The following is a 21,528-nucleotide window of genomic DNA, read 5'->3' as shown; positions in this document are numbered from 1 at the left end:
ATCCTAAGAGCGGCAATCTGGGCGATTGACGAGCGGTTGAAGAGCAGGTGCATCGCAACCTGTAGTGATGGCTATGCTGCACTGAGGGCGTTGAGTAGCCCTTTGTTCATTTCGAAAATCGTTCAGGAATGCAGAAATTGTTTGAACTCTATTTCTAGATTCAATACGGTGGAACTACTGTGGGTACTTGGTCAATGTAGTGTAGAGGGAAATGCAATCTTGGATGCTGTAACAGAAGAGGGTTCCCCCATGCGAGGGCCGGAACCAGCAATTGGAGTATCAGCTATCAGCTGGCTAAGACTGTCTTCATATACTGGGAACAAGCTTCCCATAATGATAGATGGTCCACACACCAAACTTTTCTTGTCAGAACCTAACATGCATACTGCAAAGTTGGTCCTGTCAAAAAGCAGGAAGACTTGGGAAGTGATTATGGGCATTCTGACTGGCCATAATTTACTAGGATAATATGGTCAGAATAGGAATTGTACAAGATTCTACGTGTCCAACTTGCGGAAACGGAATCCACGGAGCATTTTTTATGTGAATGCCCCGGCTACGGACGCATCAGACGTCCGATCTTTGATGCTAATGTACTTCAGTTACAACGAGTAGCATCATATCCACTAAGGGATATCCTGCGATATATAAACGAATCCGTTATATTGCGTTACGCGGGTACAATGGGCCGCTACGGTTTGAGTGCTCAGACACTATGCTTCTTGCACACCATAAACACACGCACATAACCGTTTAGCAGGACCCAACGGTAGCTTTTCAAGCTTTCTTCGTTCAGTAAAAAAAGAGCGGACAGACATACAGTGAACTGATTTTGTTTGTGTTTTCAATAAAGGGTACCCCTTCTTCGAATTATTTTGTCGTAGAAACATCATTTCGATTCATTTCTTTAGATCCGGACGTTATTCATCATTTATGATTTGAGTTGGATTATTTTTCAATTAATTTTTCGCGTAAAAAGCAAATTTTCGACGATTGCTCCAATAGCATCCGGTCTTGAGATTTCTTGGTAAATAATAATCGTTGGCACAACAATCCATATTGGATCAGGGCCTTGAAGTGTGTTAGAGCACTTCATTCAAGACCGTAACGGTACACTACAGAACACTGTAGGAGCCAATGTGGTCAGCATTACGCTCGCCCGAGATTATTACCCTTATTTGACTCAGGTACTCATTCACAGCTGAGTCGACTCGTATCCGACGTCAAATCACGATACAAATTCCACTGCTGCCAGCGAGATCTGAATCACGACCTTCCGTACGACAGCCTTGTGCTCTAACCACTCAGCTATCCGGACACCCAAAACCCAAGCTTTATATGGTGATTTCTTGTTTATTGTGAAGTCGTGGTTGTTTACTTTGCCTGGTTCAATTTAAACAATATTGCGAATTCTAAGTTTATACTACGTCAACATAATAAAACGAGATTTAGCAAAAACTATTTAACGGTCAAATTTTGTTAGAATGTTTCTCAAACTGTTCTGCTCTACCTGCCAGCCGCCCACCCTCTACATACGACAACACAATAATAGTGACATATCACTGATGAACGTATGAACTGCGGCCAACTTAAAGTCATGTCCACGTTCATTGAATTCTGTCACTGAAATTTTCGGGAGTCGATTTTCTCATTAATTTGTGCTATTATCCCGTAAAATACGTTTCGCGGCCGGCAAATAAGTCACTAACATGGTAAGTATTCGCGCAACTGAAAGGCCCCAGTCAATATCGCGTTGTTTACCCCGCGGAGATGGATGTTGTGATGGAAAACTTGGAAACCGTGGGGTACTGTCAAAAGGCACACTCACTCGCCGATAGTAATCCAATCGGCAAACATTTGATGGCTCGGCTGGGGTTCAAGTGTGAATTGCGTTGCTTATGGGATTAACTCCGTTTTGCAGCCACTCCGATTGGACATCAAACGCCGGCTCACGTCGCGCTCGGATCGAGTGAAATGCGTCGATTTACATCCGAGCGAGCCATGGATGCTGTGCGCCCTTTACAATGGCCATGTCCACGTCATGAATTACGAAAACCAGCAATTGGTGAAGGATTTCGAGGTGTGCGATGTTCCGGTGCGGTCTGCGAGGTTCGTAGCGAGGAAGAATTGGGTAATCACGGGCTCCGATGATATGCAGGTAAGACATTTTTGGGATGGAGTAAATGGCGAGGTTTGACGGCGTCCGTTTCCGCTTCAGATTCGCGTCTTCAATTACAACACATTGGAAAAGGTCCACTCGTTCGAAGCACACACTGACTACGTCCGGTGCATTGCGATCCACCCCACCCAGCCCCTGATTCTGACCAGTAGCGGTAAGTCTCGAGGCGAAAGAAATGCTTCCGGTTGGGATCGAGTGCTCTTATCAGTCCCCATCGCCGGGCGTTGTTTTCTTATCGCAACAAGAGAAATTGCTTTCACATAAACATATGATCTTCTTGTAGATGACATGCTTATCAAATTGTGGAATTGGGAGAAGATGTGGTCGTGCCAGCGCGTCTTCGAGGGCCACACGCACTACGTCATGCAAATCGTCTTCAATCCTAAAGACAACAACACATTCGCGTCCGCTTCCCTCGATCGGACCGTGAAAGTATGGCAGCTCGGCTCCAACTTTGCTAACTTCACACTCGAGGGACACGAGAAGGGCGTGAACTGCGTCGACTATTACCATGGAGGCGACAAACCTTACTTGATTTCGGGAGCGGATGATCGCCTGGTTAAAATCTGGGACTACCAAAACAAAACGTGCGTTCAAACGCTCGAGGGACATGCACAGAACATCTCGGCTGTGTCGTTCCATCCTGAATTGCCCATTGTGCTGACGGGATCAGAGGACGGGACTGTCCGGATTTGGCATTCGGGAACATACCGACTGGAGACTTCGCTGAACTATGGGTTCGAGCGAGTCTGGACGATCGCCTGCATGCGTGGAACGAATAACGTGGCATTGGGATACGACGAAGGTTCGATCATTATCAAGGTAGGACGGGAGGAACCAGCAATGTCAATGGACGTGAACGGCGGAAAGATTATTTGGGCCAAGCACTCCGAAATGCAACAAGTCAACTTGAAGGCTCTGCCGGAAGGTGCGACACTTCGATTTCGAGCTAATCTTATTTGTTACTAACGTTTTGTTGCGTCTAGGAACCGAAGTGAAAGACGGCGAACGCCTCCCGGTTGCGGTGAAAGACATGGGAGCATGCGAAATCTACCCACAAACGATTGCCCACAATCCGAACGGCCGTTTTGTCGTCGTATGCGGGGACGGAGAGTACATCATCTACACATCCATGGCGCTCCGGAACAAGGCTTTCGGCTCGGCACAGGAATTCGTCTGGGCGATGGAGAGCAGCGAGTACGCCATCCGCGAAAGCAGTGGCGCCGTTAAGTTATTCCGGAATTTCAAAGAGCGAAAGAGCTTCACCCCCGAGTACGGGGCCGAGAACATCTATGGCGGCTACATGCTGGGCGTCCGAACCTCTTCCGGACTCGCTTTCTATGACTGGGAATCACTGGAGCTAGTGCGGCGGATCGAAGTGCAACCAAGGTTTTTTTAAATTAATTTTTTTCTGTGAATGTGTAAATTAATTGTTGAAAAAAATTAATTTAAATTAAAGGCACGTGTTCTGGAACGAGGCGGGTACGTTGGTGTGTCTGGCGGCGGAGGATTCGTATTTCATACTAAAGGTCGACACGGGAGTAATAACGAGTGCATTAGAGACGAAGCAAGGGCTGGGCGACGATGGGATCGAGGATGCGTTCGATGTAAGCTCCTGCCATTATCTTTTCTGATGAGTTCAGTAATTGCATGCGAATTTTGTAGGTTCTAGGAGAGGTTTCGGAGCAAGTAAAGACTGGCTTGTGGGTGGGAGACTGCTTCATCTACACCAATTCAGTGAACAGAATAAACTACTACGTGGGCGGTGAGATTGTCACAGTTTCACATTTAGACAGAACGATGTACTTACTGGGATATGTACCAAAGGACAACAGGTGAGTCCTCCTCCGTTCCATTGTTGTAGAACCAAGTAAATGACACCTCATGAAATCTTCAGGTTATATCTCGGTGACAAGGAGCTCAACGTCACCAGCTTCTCACTACAACTCTCCGTGCTTGAGTACCAAACGGCCGTCATGCGCCGCGACTTCGAAACAGCCGACCGTGTGCTCCCAACGATTCCCAAAGAGCATCGCACCCGAGTGGCTCACTTCCTCGAGAAGCAAGGCTTCAAGCCACAAGCCCTCCAAGTCTCCACCGACCCTGATCACCGATTCGATCTGGCTCTGCAAATCGGCGACTTGGCAATCGCCCTGAAACTAGCACGCGAGGCAGACAACCCACAGAAATGGTCACAGTTGGCGGACGCCGCAACAAGTCGGAACCAATTTGATTTAGTCAATGAGTGCCTTCAGAAAGCCAACGACTTTGGAGGACTCTTGTTGCTGGCAACAAGTTCCGGCGATGCGGACATGCTCAAAAACTTAAGCGAGTCGGGCGTGAAGCAGGGTCGACACAATATTGCATTCCTTTCGACATTCTTATTAGGCGACTTGGAAGGATGCCTGGACATTTTGATACAAACGAATCGGTTACCGGAAGCTGCCTTCTTTGCCCGGACCTACTTGCCTAGTAAGATTACACAAGTCGTAGAATTATGGAAAGCAGAGCTTTCCAAGTTCAACGAGAAAGCTGGCCAGTCGTTGGCCGATCCCGACAAGTATGAGAATCTTTTCCGCGGCATTCGCGAGGCTGAGAAAGCTGAAGCGTTTCTGCAAAAGGAACGACAAGAACTCATTCCTGCACAACATTCTCAGAACGTGCCACTGAATATTAACCGAGATCCGTTGGCTGAAGTGCGAGCAGCCGAGGAAAATGGAGCCTTCGACTATGATCCCCATACGAAATCAAATTCAGTCGACGACCCCGAAAAAGTGGAACGGAAGACATCGTTACCGAAGCCTCCTCCGCCCGGCGATCACAAAAAGAACGATGACGACCTGTCCGATGAATTTGAGCTAGAAATCGATGAGAATATAGACACAACCGTGAGTACAACCACTTTTCACTTATTTCTGAACCCATCCTGACCCTCCTCTCCTTTCAGGACATAAACATAGACGATGAACTGCTGAGCGACTAGGACCCAGCGAACTCATCCCATCTTCTTGTAAACACTATATATAATAAATTGCAACTATTCATAATATTTTGTGCATTGTAATTCGGCAACAGAACTACTACTAAGTCTTAGACCGGTTTTCGAGAACACCCGAGGTTCAATCATTCGCTGAGTTGCTGCCGCAACACGTCTGTGTGCGGCTACGCATCTACAAGGATCATTCAAATAATAAGAGACCGAGAAACCAGAACTGTTAAATGAAGTGTATTTATAACGAAACAAATCTCTTTGGATTTTGTCTACTTTCCGTCTCCCCGATCATGATTTTTGTTTTGTTAGTATTCGTTCGTTTATTCGTTTTCTATATATCATAGTGTAATGTTCGGCACGTTGTGTTAGTTTGTGAGGTGATTGTAAGGCCATGGAAGAACTCTGCAAGAGGAACACCGAAGGAGCGAGGAAGCGGGTGACCGTGAAACTTTTAATATATATTGTTGAAAACTATTAATGATAAAGCTGATGATAAATGGAGGATCATTTGAGATATTTTTTAAATATAATAAAGAGTACATTTAGAGAATTCGAGATCACGAGTTTTTTAATTTGGTGTCCCTCTCTGACCTTTGTAACTTCATCATGGCTGAAGCTTTATTTGTTGCAATTTCAATAAACAGGTTAGATATCGGCCTGAAGGAAAAAAGTCGGTAAATTCCGCTTCCTGAATTTGCTTCTTTGTTGTCTCCTGGCGGTTAGGCTAATGCCAGTCTGTTTCACCGGTTGCAGGTAAACTTCCTGTTGCTCAAACTTTCTGCGCCTATAGAAAATCGAAACTTCCCATTGGAAGATTTGATGAATTGTGATTTTCATGCGATTTTTAATCTTTGCGTAAGTTGAATCAGACTTCTGACGAATTATTATAGGTAAATACCCGCTTGTTCTCTGAATTTTGCAAAAATATGGAGATGTTGGCGTTTTGAAGTTTTCCTTCTAAAAAGTGAATCTTGGTGCCTTTCTTTACTGATGTGTTTGTGGTTTATAAACAATGTTCGGTCATCAACTGTGACTAAAAATTAAACTGCCTGAAATTCTGCACGATAAAGGCGGCGGGGTCTGATTATGCTTCATGTTAAAGCTACATATTTAGGCAAGTCCTCGCAAGACCAGAACGCGGTTGACGCCGAAAACCATTTTCAGATCGGCCAAGCATGCGCAGGGTCAGGCTGAGAGTAGGTTAAATTTTTTGGTACCTTTAACCCGTAAAGGTGGGCCCTTTTTGTCCTGATGTTTATAAAAGTTTTAGGAAAGCTGCAAAAAATCTGAAAAAATTCGCGAAAGTGTTCGAGACATCCTAATTCTTTAAATCGTAAGCGATATTATAAAAAAAAATTTTACATGTTTTTCAACAATTAAATGAAGTAACTAAATTAGAATTCTCTTTTTTTATTTAAATTATAAATAAAAGTTACGAGGAGCACATTCTGCAGCACGAAGTACGATGATCGTCGCATGTTGGCTTTTTGCATTTCGACGAGCAAATGTCAGCTGATGTTTGTCTGTTGGGCAAAGAAAAACATCGCTTTCTCTTCTTCAACTTATTCGAACCGACCTCTACATCAGGTCGATTTACATCGTTGGTACCAAGCACCTTGCGGATATTCTGTATTAGCAATTTATGAATTCCAAGCTGCATCGTACGCTCTTCATGATGCGGTTTGATAAGCGATAACGCAAAGTTTTTCAAAAATTCTCGCCTGTCTAAACTGTCACTTTCTCTCCAGAGATTGTACAATATACACGAAAACGCAGGCATGATTAATCACCAAAAACCAACCAACCAACAACATCAAACCGCACTGGTCAAACAGGAAGAATAAGGATAGGAGAATACAACTTTGAGACCGTTGATATTTTCTCCTATCTAGGGTCGAAAATCACAACCGGTAACAGTTACGACGACGAAATCCGGGCACGAATGTTGGCAGCCAACAGAGCCTATTTCAGCTTATAAAAACTGTTCCGCTCGAAACGTCTCACCACAGGTCAAAGCTCTTACTGTACAAGACAATGATCTTGCCAGTCCTCATGTATTCCTCGGAAACTTGGGTTCTTAGCAAGAACAATTGCGAACGTTTGGCCGCGTTCGAGAGAAGAATTTTTTGCCCCCTACATGAGGTTGGACGATTCCGTAGCCTACATAATGAAGGAATCTATGAGTGATACCATGACGCTCAGGCTGTCGACAAAATCTGGCTCAATAGTTTGCGGAGGGCGGGTCACTTAATCCGTATGGATGAGAATGATCCAGCTCGTCTATAAGAGCAATATCTATGGTTGAAAAAGAAGACATGCCAGACTCTGCCTGAGATGGAATGATGGTGTAGGCCAGGACTCCAGGCAGCTTTAAGGATATCGAATTGGTGGACCTCGGCGCAAAACCGGGATGTCTGGAGTTCCTTATTAAGGCAGACATAGACCGGATACCGGTTGTTGCGCCGTTGATGATGATAATGGTTCCCAAAAAACGCATCGGCCATCGGTTGATTCTTCGAACACACGTTCAGTTCGAGCACAGTTGATCAAAGACATCTGTCCCACATTTTGTTTCATTGTAGAAAGCAGTCTTATCTGACTTAACGCCGTCTGCGCATTGTTTTCCCGTCTTGTGCTTTGAGGACAACATCAAAATAATTTTATTTTTTTTTGAAAAAGAAAAAGAAAGTAAAGTATTATCCTCGTCATACCCATATCTGGTTGTGCCAATCGAAGAATTACATTTGAAAGATTGCGGAACTTCAAGCTTGTTTTTTTGGATCGTACTAACCACCAACAGATCGATAGATGTGAACCAGTTGTCACATGTGATATTTCGAGGAGTGTCATGAATCGGCTCATTGGATTTACGCACGTAATATATTGGTACACTTTTCCCGCGGTCCCCATACATGTGAATGGGGGTTGCAATTTTTTTTTCACAGAATGTGGCCATATGGGGTATCAAATGAAAGGGTTCAAGTTAGTACGAAACTGGCCCCATATTTTATATCGGGTGAAACGAGTGGGCTTAAAATATAAAGTGCAACAAGTTTCGTTCTAGGCCTCAAAATATTTTGGGTTTTTAGCCATTTACGAATGGAAAAATGAAAATGTGAGTCGTTAGCATCACCTTAGGAAGTGCAAACCTAAAACAAATACCAAAAAGGACTGAGCTAAAGTAACTCTTCTTATAAGGGAGTTCAGACTTTCACGCGTTTGTCAATGATTCTCGCTAATTTATAACGTTATGGCTTAAGATGCTGTAAATCGGTGCGAAGTTGATAAGTTTGAATTGCGTAATGTATTATGCAATCTTACGCGGGCTACTATCCTCTATGATAGTGCGAAATTTGACAGTCCGTGAACTTAAGGGGGTGTTCTGGTCAATTCGAAAAAGTTGGTAATATACTAATTAAGTAAATTTGAGTGGATATTGGCATGGCACATATTTGAAGGCCTATATTTCATATAAGCGCATCGCCTTGATTTTTTTCAGACTTGGGTTGGGGGTTGGGTTGGGTTGGGTAGTTTCCGAAAATTAGTCTTATCTTACTTTAAGTTTGCGCATTTTCACACATCACTACCCTATTTTGGAATCTACGTTGAAACTGAGCTGCTTGTGATTTGATAACCCACACGGGTACATTAGGCGAAAAAAAATTACATCCCCCCTTTACATGTATGGGAAGCCCCCCTTTGAGCTCCACATAAATTTATGTCACCCATTGTATGCGTGGGATTTCATATTTCCCATATTTTGGAAAAGTGTGTCGGCAGAAACCATGCTTTCTAGATATACAAATTGATCAATCCTTCGATGCTCTGCCCAATGATGCAGATAGAGAGAGTGCAATGACCCGTCAGACTGAACCTTGGCTTTGTTGGTGTCGATTTGGTCCAGAGTCGTTCGGAATGGGAAAACAACATAGTCGAGGTCTTTGAGTAAAGATGTCATCGTCTATTGAGCTCCTCTAGGTGCTCCGGCAACAATTGCAGATGCAGCGATAAATAATTTTGGGGAGAAACCGTCGAGCCCAGCGTTTTACTCCGTTTGAGTGCATTGATGGCTGAGATTATTTCTCTTCTGCTTGGAGGAACAGTCCCTATCCGTATGTTACGGTGGCTAGTCATTTTATCCACAAGAGGAGGAATTTCCCCATGAATTCTTTTAATCGATCCGCTCTGACATTCTGCAGTCAACCACCTCTTACGACACTTTTTCGAGACGTGGCCACGTATTTGATGGCGGCCCAATACTCATTGATATTCTCAGGCAACAGGTTACTTAGCACGTCTGTTATCCGATCAGCAAGATAGCTCTCCCACTATCGAGTGATAGCTGGATCACATAAGCGGTCGATGTTGAACTTAGGGGATCGCGAGCAGCGGTGGAGCACCAAAACGGTGAAATAGAATTCGACCGCCAGCTCTGCTTATTAAGCCGACTGGAGGCAAGACCTTTGGGGAAGTCTTCAGTTAGATCCGTTATAGGATCAAGCCGACAGTGGATCAGAAGTGACTTCCATTCGGAACACGAATGATGGTGTAGTTCCTCTTGAATTAGTTCCGAAGGCAACAAATAAAGGTACGTTCTGTGAGTCGATTTTGACTGCCTCACACAAAAGACCAAAGTAGAAAAGGCAAACAACCTCAAATGTACAGAGGTAGCCAACACGATCCGCGAGGAAATTTCTTAACAGTAGGAAATTTAGAATTGGCTGGGTAATATGTAGAATACGAATACGGGCCGCCCCATAAAATGATACAGATGCTTAGTTTATGGGAACACGTCTGCAACCTGACGGGGTGTTTAATCTTCAGAGCAGGAATGAAAAGAAAGAAGGATGCGAATCATGTTAACTGCGTCCCAGGGATAACATGATTCGCATCCTAAAGAGCAATAGAGTGTATCATCACGGATGAGACGATTATGGCTGTTCAACGCACGCTTGATGCTCTGGAGGATGCGGTTTTGGGCACAGTTGGGCGGATCCAGATTGGGGGTGACTTTAATGCCAGAGCAGGGAAGGAAGCATTTCCAAGGTGGCCTTTTCGTTGGAATCACTGGTGTTGTTAGTGGTCGGGGGCGAGTTCTGGGAGACTTCTCGATAAGCGACCATCAGCCCGGCGCTCCGGTGGATGGAACGTCGCGAAGTTGAACGCGCTGAAAGGCATTCCGGGGCTGGTGGCGTTGCAGGATTGTTACAAATTCCATCACTTTACACCACGTTTCAACGACCGAAGTGAATGGGAACCCGTGGGGACTTGGTTATAAACTGGTAGCCCGAAAAATCAGGGCTCTGCAGAAATATTCTTTACTTAAGATCGAGCAGATGAACTGTATTGTACGGGCACTATTACCTATATATTCCGTATGGGTTGATGACAGCAGCAAGAAAGGCACTGACGATTGCTGACTTTACTCTATGAAAGAGTGGACCGCCTTTCTAGGAAAAAAGAAGGCAGGAAGGAAGGAATCGATGGTATCCCAGTGTATACAAATTGGTGTTCCACCGGCCAGAACCATTACTTAACGCTTTAGCGAAATAGGGCATTTTTTCTTCCATCTGGAGACCGTGCGACTTGCGCTGTTCGAAGGGAAAGATACCCTACGCTGGATACCGACCACTTTGTGTGCTTGATACGGCCGGGAAGTGCTCGAAAAGCTCAACAGGAGTAGGCTCGCTGAAGTGATACATGTTGCTGCAGACTTATCACCAAGATAGTTTTCTCTTATATCAGTGGATGCTGTCATGCAGATCGTCGATGCCGTTCCTCAAGCAGAGGCACACAGTCGCCGATTTCGACGAGTGGTGTTGACGTTTGATGTCAAAAGTGCATTTAATTCGGTAAGATGGAAAGATATTCTAGGCGCAATAAACAATCACTCCCCGCACCGAGCTATCTTTTACGGGTATTGAGGGATTATTTGAGAAATCGTTCCCTGCTCTATGAGACACTAGATGGTCAGAGTAGGATCCATCACAGGGCTGGACCACTGGAATGCTTCTTACGTTGGTTGCGGTTCTTGTGGAAGGTGGGATGGGATTTCTCAATAACTTTATTTAAACGCAGGGGTGGTATCTCCAAACAACATTGTCCGAGAGATGCTGAGGAACACAGGCAGATGAAACTGTGATGCGCATTACGTTCAGGTTTTTGTTGTTATTAAGAAGATAGAGCTCAAGCGGTTTAGAGGCGGGGTAGAAAGGAGTTTCTTGAAGTAACAGTCCCCTTCCTCCCTTTGGTGACTTGAAGGTTTCCTAAGGTCGGAGAGCTGGGGCTTTCTCGAAGTAATGTGTTAATTGATTCCCCGTTAGTTCACTACTGACGGAGAGGTATTTAGTTGGTAATCCGAAGGCGAGAGTCCAAGAGTCATTTAACTTTTGTAGATTGCTCTGATATTGTTTATGTGCAGCGTTAACGCTAGATAGTGGTCACTATTGTGATTTTCCCCGCGCTATGAACGCACATCAAAGATGCAAGATGCAGCTCGTTTCTCACTGAGGACATCATTAATTTGGTTGAACGTCATCCCATCTGTAAATACCTACCTCTACCCTCTTGTGAATCTTACGGTAGAGGAAACAAGTCGCCAAATTGCCGTTTTTCCGGTGCAAGCGAATTCTATGACCATGCTTATCTTCTCGTTAGATATATCGCCAAGATTATGGTCTACAGTAGTTCCAAGGTGGACCTGCGGTTTTCTGATCTTTGCATTGAAATCGGCGAGTACTATCTTCCCATATTTCGAGTCATTACTACACCAAAAGGTATGACAGGGCGATTGTAGAATTTGCCTTTCACCCCCCTTTGTTTTCCATTGGAGCATATATTAGCCAAACTTTGAAAAATTTTTTTTTCAGTCGAAACGTACCAATTCTTTAATTCTGATCTGCTCTGCGTAAGCACTGAGTACAGGTTTTCCGCTGAATTGAAGAGCATGCCTTCTACAAATTTGTTTCGTGCGGAAACATAAACTTGGTGAAGTCTCGAAAATCCCTACCTTGGTCGCGACTAGATTTCTTAAAATCGCGGGTGGTTTCAGAATCTGTAACATTTTAGCCCAGAAAGATTCAATATTTCTAGTGATGACCTTCTACAGGCTACTAACCCTTCAAGGTAGTGCTAAAGCGGATCGCCTTGCGAAGAATTATTTCCCAATTTCTCCTTTGCCTTTTAATCTGGAATTTATCTTAATTTCAATTTGTCGTTTCCTGATCTGCTCAGGGGACTCCTATTAGCCTCAAATATCAACGTTTCATTGTGTAATAATAAAGAAGGTCGAAACCCTGTAATGTTATTTTTGTTGATAAATTGTACCATTTTGGATCACTAATGTTATTTTTCGAAGGGCACTATGTAATATCTATCAGTGTCCAGAATGATAGAACGATCATTTAAAAGATACATCTGCACCATTGTTTTGATTGCGAGCAGCTTATTCAGTTAGCCCTAATTAGGTTCCTTGTAATCATATTGCGTATTCAAAGTAATGGAAAATTATGGGCTTTGATTGACGTTCTACAGAACGTGACCTACTCAAAGTTTGATCAACAACTGACCTCACCTTAACCTTTCGTTTTTCTTACCTTTTGCTTCCTACTTAATAATTCATGGATTACAACGGTATCAGATCAACATTTTTCATCGAATGCATGACCTAACCTACAGCCAAGTTCCACACAATGCTCCATTAAAACCCAAATTAGCCAATTGGCCATGTTCAAATGGTGACTTCGTACCCATCATACATACAAATGGCCAGCGGAAACCCTGACATTGGAAATTAGTTGTTTTCCTATGAAAATCATTTGAGAGTTCGAAATGCAAAGTTGTTGGAAATAAAATTCAAATTTGAGATAAAAGATAAAGAAAGATTTTCCCTATCGTCAGTCACAATAAACTATTGCGCAGGTGGAGATCAAAAGAGCCGACAGTTCCTCTATTCCTCGATACTTCATGGTGATTCGTCAGGGCTAATTTCTATTAGCTAACAGTTGACTCGTGAGGTGAAATCAATCAGTAAATTGCATTGTATTTGAATTTGAACTTTATGACTTTTCGTGTTATGCGACATTACTATGGCTATGTGACTTTGGCATCATTAAATTGTATATTGAAAGGATCAAACTTGGTCCTTGAAGTGTTATTCAGGAGATATCAATAATGATGGAATAGTTTCCTCTTTAAAATTCATTGCAACTTAAAATGGTTACTGTAAAGTCCCAATTAGAACACGTTTACAGGCTATGGCTCCTAGTTTCTGGTAATACGATTCAGTAGTTCCCACAGCTTTTCGAGGAAGGTTCTTAGTCAAGTAGATCCAGGGGCTGGGCGAAGCTTGCAGATTTTCCGTGTCCTTTCGCGCGGGTGAGGAAATGACCACATGTTATGCAGCTTAAGGTGCCCATGCTTGGAGGACGACTTTCGGAACGACCAGAAAAAGGCGGTTCCACGTACAAAAATCAAAACGAATATTCTGATATGGATCGAAAGCTTCCACAGCTATTGCCTTATGTAGTTCTTAAGCGGACAAGGAGGTTATCTAGGATATCTTTATCGACTTGGATATGACAATTCACCACATTGCCCAAGAGATCTGAACATTGCAGAGGATCATATCACATCTTATTTCAAAACCCGAAGTTTACTGTTCAGAAGACCAAATCGGAAACAGCTACAGGGGTGTATTTAACAGTCGTAATATAAACATAAGCCCTCGGTCGCGGTTCAAACCTCACTGGTGGCAGTGGGATTTGTATCGTGACGAAGCATCGGGGATACCAATCGCCTCAGCTGTAAATCGAGTATATTCCTGTGGTCAGCCCATTCTTGTATGCAAAGTTTTGGTGAATCACCTTACAGACAGGATTGTGCCTGTCCGTTTATTGCACCGGTGCTATTACCGTGCAGTTAGAAATGAGATGGTCCAACGAACCACACATTCTGCACTGGTCGTTCTCCATCCGCTCTTTTATTATGAGGCACAAATCCCTCCGTCTCAACCACAGTTAGATACTACACAGCTACCATACTCCCCCTTGCCCGTCAAGGGGGGAAAGAGGTGCGAGTACGCACGATTTCAAATTGTTTTGCTCTTGAGCATGTGCGAGATATAACGAAAATTCGATCAGCTGTGTTAGACATACCGCCCGGACTTGTCAATGCATTGGTGAGATCGGCAAGTTTTTGCTTATGTATACGTGAATACGTGAAACAACTTTTGGCTATATGGGTGAGCACGGCAGTAGTACCAGAATAGCAAAAGTTCACCGATCTCTCTCTTACCAATACAATTTGACGAAGATAATGTCTTTTCCTTGTTTAGCGTCTCTGATGTGTACAGATAAGCTTCTGCAGCCATTCGCAAGTGGGGTAATTTTAGTGTGGGTACTGCCTATAAGTTTACTGTAGTCTCAACAAAGAACTCATCAGCACACAGCCGTCTGTTCGACAAATACAGATTCACATGTTTACCGTGCATTGCTTTCGACTTCGATTCATCGATCCGCTCTTGGTCCGAATTCACCCTACTCAGAGAATTGAAAGATCGATCCTTCAAGTTAAGTGGAGTCAGCTCACAGTCCTTACAGACAGCCGCATGCAAGGGGCTCGCCTGCTCTTTGCTGTAAAAATAAGCGCACAGCGAGTGGAGTTAGCGGTGATATCGTGTCGCCACGTCAACCACGCCCCTACCTCCGATGTCACGAGGCAGGTTCATCCGCTCCACGGCAGAGTTTGGATGATGCATTCGGAATTTGCACATAGTTATCCGTATCCGCCGCCGGACGTATTCCGGATCGGTATTCGTCCACGGCAATATTCCGAATGCATAAGCCAGTGAAGGGATAGCGTATAAATTCAATGCGCTTATTTTATTTTTCCCCGAGGGATGTGATTTCAGCACCAGCTTCACACGTCGCAAGAATTCGGACAGCAGAGCATCCTTCAGATACCCAACTCGAGAATGGGTCCCTTGTGGAGTTTCTAAGTACTTTTAGATCTCTATTTCGGTCATAGCTTCAATGTGGAGGTCACCAATGCTATGTCCGGCATCCGGCTCGTGATGACCTTTGGGAATGGCTTGGATTCGACACTTGTCTAATCCAAGCTCCCTCCGAATATAATGGCTGAACATTTCTACTATTCGCAACAGACTTTTAAGTACTAGCATACAACTTGATGTCATCTAAGTACATCAAGTATGTGAGTTCGCAATTAGCACGTAGGCCATACTTTATTGCAAAACCATGCCCTCTCGTATCATTCAGGAGCCATGAAAGGGGGTTCAGTGCCATACAAAACCAAAGAGGACTCAAAGAATCCCCCTGGAAAATGCTCCTCCCTATATGGATGGGCTCTGCCACCCTTCCAATACTGCCGCCAAAAACTTTCTTAGTTTCGGATCAATGCGATACAGATGTAGGACATCGATTAGCTAGGTATGCGGGACGCTATCGAAAGCTTAGGCATAATCGATATAGCAACTAAAACTTTTCAATGATAATGAACCTTATGAATTTGTAGAGGGTTGGTAAGCAAATAATCGGTTTTGTGTCTGCGGGATCGTGCACCGTGCCCTTCTTAGGGATAGGTAGGTAATCCAGGTAGTGAGGAATGGTGGAAATTCCTCCGGCCGACTCATCATCTGATTTATACTGTGTGTCAACTGATTGCATATGCTGGAAAATTTCTTATATCAGAAATTCTGCACCCGATCTAGACCTAGGCCCCTCCAGTTCTTCGAGCTGTTTGTGGTTCGTCGAACTTCCTCTTCGGTAACATCCGCAAAATTCATGCTTCGGCGGTTATCCACTCAGCATGCTCAGGATAACCCCCAAAGTCTACCCCAATACTTCCTTCCTTCCTTCCTTCACTGGTATAGCCAGTGCTGATCTGAATCAGCCTAGCAATGTGCTTCCTTAGTAAGTCCCGCCGACGTTCCAGATGAATTTTCTATGGTGGATCCCTTTGGTCACTCAAACCAATAATGCGAAAGCGAGTCTTCTGGCCATGCAATCTGACGGTCGTGACTGGACCACGATACACAAGTGATTGTAGTTGCAGCAGCGACGTATCAGTACATAGTCGAGATGTAATCTCATCATTGATTGAAGATAGATTCTATACACGCTATTTGGAGTTCGTCCCGACCATCAGCGGACAGCTCAGCTGGACGGTGTAGAAGAGTGCTTCGGCGAGTACTGAAACTCTTGCCTGCAGGGCGGCGTGGTGTTGTTGATGCCGCCGCCTCTGCCCTCATCGGCTCTTGGGCACCAATTTCCGTGATGACCTCAAGTCGAACACGCTCCCTGATGATGGCCGGGATTGTGTCGCTGCGAGTAATAAAGCGGTACTGGTTTGCGACTCACTGCACAGTCACGTGCGCGAATTGCGGGAAACGCTCCATGAATCTCTGGTGCAACAAGGGGCGGTAAGATCTTGCACCTGCCCCCGCCATTATTTCGTAGTAGGAGCGGATGATGAAGAAGTTCATTTCCTCAGTCCACTTCATCCGCTGCCCACGCGAACCTGCTGAAGTGGTCGTGCCAGGTTGTGGCGAAACAGCTGCAGCAGGTGGAGCTATGCTCCTGGCTGTCGTGGCGCCTAGATGTCGAACCGTCCCACGACTAGCGGTTTCGACGCCGTTCTGTCCATTACGGGAGCCCGACCCAGTCACCAAGTCAGACGACTCTTGCCGGTTATCCGTACCGGACTTCAAGTTTCTCCTTCTTCTCATTAGATGGGTTTGCATTTTATACCTAATTGCCAGGTGTGGTGATAGCTTCCTCAGTGAGTAATCTGCAAGATTTCAAAGTTCCTGCGCTTTCCTCACTTATCCTATGAGACGCTGCGGTGGCGTACAGCCATTCAGACTGAAGCTATCCATCCCTCCTCCTTTCACAACCGGGGTTAGGACCGGCTACGGCGCAGATTCTTACATAAAAAATTAACAAAACCTTTCATACCCGAAGCCCTGAGCTTCTGGTTTCCGACTTGTTTCTGCTTCCAAGTTGTCCCTAATGTCGAGTCTGATTATTCCGTGATTAGACGTAGAGGTCTAATCCGATACCCTCCAATTCTTTATCAGCTCGTTCATCAGAGTTTTTTCTAGAATTATGGTGTGTTTCTAGTATTATATATTTTTAGCTTATTGCTAAGAATGAATTCAAGAGGATATTCCCGTTTTCGACTGGTGTCAGTGCTTCCACAGCTCTCATGGTATGCGATGATAACGCAGCCGAGGAGAAGTGGTTGCACTTTTCTCTCACAGAACTTCCCTACTTTAACAACTAATGCCGGTGGGATCTGGGTGTCGTTTTCTGGGAAATATCTAGATACCAACACTGCCTCTCGAGTTCTTTCTCGGCTTTCAGTGAGGCTTGGACAGCGACGAGGGTCCAGTTAGGAACTCTGGAAGACATATGTATATATTTTAAATTTCGTTTAAGAATGAAACTAGCTTTTGATTTTTCAAAAGAGGAATTCCAAATTGCCTGCACGCTTCCCCCTAGCAAACGGCGAATTTGTCCACGGGGTTCTGGAGCCCGTACTATTTCAATTTTATCCTTGGATATTGTCCTTGTCCGTGGAGTTTTACTGCGGCCATCGTGCTGCCCATGGCTCCATTAATGATTGAAGCTTTTCTCCAATATCAGAGCATAATCCTCCGATGTGGTACTTGTTTTTCGCTGTCCAACTTTACCTCCAGAAGGTCTAAGTGTAGATCGCGCAGCTTCTCTTCGTCTACGGGTAGCAGGTCCACTTTCGTGTTCGGTTCTGCCCATCGCAATCGCTGCGATTGTCACTATGTGTGTGTAACATGTTATCTGCGGCACAAGTCGACAATTCTGCTCCCTTCCCGCCTGACAATTTAAGGAGTATAGCCCTTAGTCAGTCCGCCGTGTGCTCCGTCGTAAAGTCTACCTGTATAAGACTTGATCAATATCATGTGTCAGTGAATACGAGCTCTGCACTCGACAGGATCATCGATGATTTCCTGCTCCTCCGAGATAGTATTTGCTCCAGAGATGATTTCGGCAATATAGAGAATCAGATACCCTTTACCGCACTAGCATAGCTAACTACCGGCCTCCTCGATCTTATCTTTGCTTCTGACCGGCCCGATATTTACTCCCTCTTGGTTTCGAATTTGGGCTTCTTTGGAGTATTCCCCGTTTGTGGGATAATCTGCGCTGTGCCCTTTTCTTTGGTTCCTCTGTTGACGGCTTAGGTCTATGCAGAGCTTTCCTAGCGCCCTCTATCAGATACCATTTACTGCCTGTCTCACTGACGCTAGTCCCCTTCCTGATCTCTGATATACCGACTTCAGACGTGCTTTTGCTGATTCTGCTCCAGATCAAGGATGATGGTTGAGGGTTTCACTGCATGACTTCCTAACTTCCACCTTCTTGGGTGTAGTTCTTTGGTTACCATAATTACGGAGATGTGACGCATTTGATTCCCACGAGTAGCCTCCAGTAAGATTAAGCATCAGTGGTTGACGACCAGGTATAGATCGGTAGGGTTTTGTTAATAGTAAGCTCGGGTGTGGGTATCACCACCTACTAACAGTCTCAGCAAACGCGAGACTTGGCTTCTGGAAAGGCACAGATCAAGCGCAGAGAGATAGGTTGGCTCTCAGAGCGTTATATTGTGCATTAGTCTATTCTGCAGTCCAGTGCTAAACCGCTAAATGGACATTCCTTCAATAAGATATCCCCGTTCGAAGTTTATACTGCGCGTTCAGGTAAGTATAGCGATTTTTGCCATTTTTATGTAAAATAATATAAAGCCTGTAAATAGAAAATCTATGAATCGGATCGGCTGTACGTTAGAAATGGCCTCATCTCTAAAGTCACTGGTAAAAATGGAATTTCTTGGAATAAGAAATGTGGTGTATAAGAAGAAAAGTGGACATCGACTCTGCCGGTGGCTCCTAAACTTTAGTTGCATTTCACTTTTGGCAATGTTGTGACAGCATCCTTCCTTTTCCCTGCGACTTCAACAAAGCATAAGCGACGCGATATGATTTATGGCGTAGTGTAACTTGTGCTTGTTGTTGATGTCCTCAGACGGCTCAATTATTTTTACTCCAAGCTGTGCGAAAAGTAATGCATCAGGACTCTGTATTTTATGAGGTTTGGCCTCATAATTTTCACCGGTGGCCTTCATTGAGTTTGCCTGAAATTTATCTTTCGATATTAACGAAGACCTCAGAATTGACGAGCCCCCCTCCTTAATGGGTTCATCTTCCAGTCCTCGAGTATATCCTGCACAAGTGCGAAGGGGGTCACGGTCGGTATTTAAGCTTCACCAGGTAATGTTGCTCGCTGCTGGCAGCATCATGTGTTCTAAACTTTGGTAGGCCTTAAAATAGAAGTTATAAAGTATAGATCATCACCATCCTCAACGGCGCAACAACCGGTATCCGGTCTAGGCCTGCCTTAATAAGGAACTCCAGACATTCCGGTTTTGCGCCGAGGTCCACCAATTCGATATCCCTAAAAGCTGTCTGGCGTCCTGACCTACGCCATCACTCCACCTTAGGCAGGGGCTGCCTCCTCTTCTTTTTCTACCATAGATATTGCCCTTATATACTTTCCGGGTGGGACTATCCTCATCCATACGGATTAAGGGACCTGCCCACCGTAATCAATTGAGCCGGATTTTATCCACAACCAGACGGTCATGATATCGCTCATAGATTTCTTCTTCTTTTTGTAAGCTGAAAATGAAATGTTGGCTGACAACAACCGTGCGTGGATTTCATCATCGTAGCTGTTATCGGTTGTGATTTTCGACCCTAGATAGGAGAAATAGTCAACGGTCTCAAAGTTGTATTCTCCTATCTTTATTCTTCCTGTTTTTGGTGCTGCCGTTGCCACCATATACTTTGTCTTGCCTTCATCGATGTGCATCCCAAGATCTCGCCTCAATCGCCGCCTGCTCGATCTGGATGAAGGCAGTTTGTACGTCTCAGATGGTTCTTCCCATGATGTCGATATCGTCAGCATAGGCCAGTAGTTGGGTGGACTTGAAGAGGATCGTACCTCTTGCATTTACATCAGCATCACGGATCACTTTCTCGAGGGCCAGGTTAAAGAGAATGCATGATAGGGCATCCCCTTGTCGTAGACCGTTGTTGAAGTCGAATGGTCTTGAGAGTGATCCTGCTGCTTTTATCTGGTCTCGCACATTGGTCAGGGTCAGCCTTGGCAGTCTTATCAATTTCGTCGGGATATCGAATTCTCTCATGGCCGTGTACAGTTTTACCCTGGTTATGCTATCATAGGCGGCTTTAAAGTCGATGAATAGATGGTCCAACTGTTGTCCATATTCCAACATTTTTTCCATCGCTTGCCGCAGAGAGAAAATCTGATCTGTTTCTGATTTGCCTGAAGTGAAGCCTCTTTGGTATGGGCCAATGATGTTCTGGGCGTATGGGGCTATCCGGCCTAGCAAGATAGAGGAGAATATCTTATAGATGGTAACCAGCAACGTGATACCTCTATAATTGCTGCACTGTGTGATAACTCCCTTTTTATGTATCAGACAGATAATGCCTCGTCGCCAATCGTCAGGCATTGATTCGCTGTCCCATACCTTGAGCGCAAGTTGATGAACCACTTGGTGTAGTTGGTCGCCTCCATATTTAATCAATTCGGCTGTAATTCCATCGGCTCCTGACGACTTATGATTTTTTAGCCGATGAATTGCACGGACTGTTTCTCCTAAACTTGGTGGTGGCAGTATTTGTCCGTCGTCTTCAATTGGCGGGACCTCCAACTCGCCGATGTTCTGGTTGTTCAGTAGCTCATCAAAGTACTCAATCCATCGCTCCAATATACCCACTCTGTCGGAAATCAGATTTCCCTCTTTGTCTCGGTAGGATGAGCATCGAGGTGTATAAGGCTTCATCCTGCTGACTTGTTGGTAAAACTTCCGCCTTCAGTGCCTGGTGCGGTTGCTCCCTGTACTTTTCGAGTTCACAGCCTTGTTGGTTCTCCCAGGCTTCCTTTTTCCGTCTGTGAAGTCGCTTCTCCGCTCGACGGAGTTCGTGATAAGTCATTGCGCATGCCCGCGTTCTTTGAGAATGCAACATTGCTCGGTATGCGGCATTCTTCCGTTCCGTTGCTAGCTTACATTCATCGTCAAACCAGCTGTTCCGACTTTTTTTGCGGCCAAGTATCTTTGTGGCCGTATCAGTGACAACGTTTTTCAGGTGGTTGTGAAGATCATTTGTTGATGCTTCATCTCCAGGCTCTCTGTTGATTGCGGTTATCGCGGCATCCATTTGACTCTTATAAGTGTCGTGGGGGGCTGTGTTGTGGATGGCTTCAGTATTCAC

The 21,528-nt window shown here is 44.8% G+C and overlaps 1 protein-coding gene across 1 annotated transcript; it reads left to right on the top strand.

Moving 5' to 3' along the window:
* The first annotated feature begins 1,552 nt into the window (after positions 1 to 1,552).
* Positions 1,553 to 5,726, top strand: LOC119653870 (coatomer subunit beta'). The gene is made up of 9 exons (XM_038058977.1): positions 1,553 to 1,712; positions 1,922 to 2,158; positions 2,219 to 2,333; positions 2,463 to 3,107; positions 3,166 to 3,568; positions 3,639 to 3,786; positions 3,845 to 4,014; positions 4,077 to 5,067; positions 5,127 to 5,726. Exons 1-9 carry the CDS (start codon positions 1,710 to 1,712, stop codon positions 5,160 to 5,162), a joined length of 2,748 nt encoding a protein of 915 aa, XP_037914905.1. The 5' UTR covers positions 1,553 to 1,709; the 3' UTR covers positions 5,163 to 5,726.
* Positions 5,727 to 21,528: the final 15,802 nt, after the last annotated feature.

Source organism: Hermetia illucens, chromosome 4, assembly GCF_905115235.1.
Source record: "Hermetia illucens chromosome 4, iHerIll2.2.curated.20191125, whole genome shotgun sequence".
Taxonomy (NCBI): Eukaryota; Metazoa; Arthropoda; class Insecta; order Diptera; family Stratiomyidae; genus Hermetia; species Hermetia illucens.
Note: the sequence above shows the minus strand (reverse complement) of the source record. Positions and strands in the feature narration are given on the sequence as shown.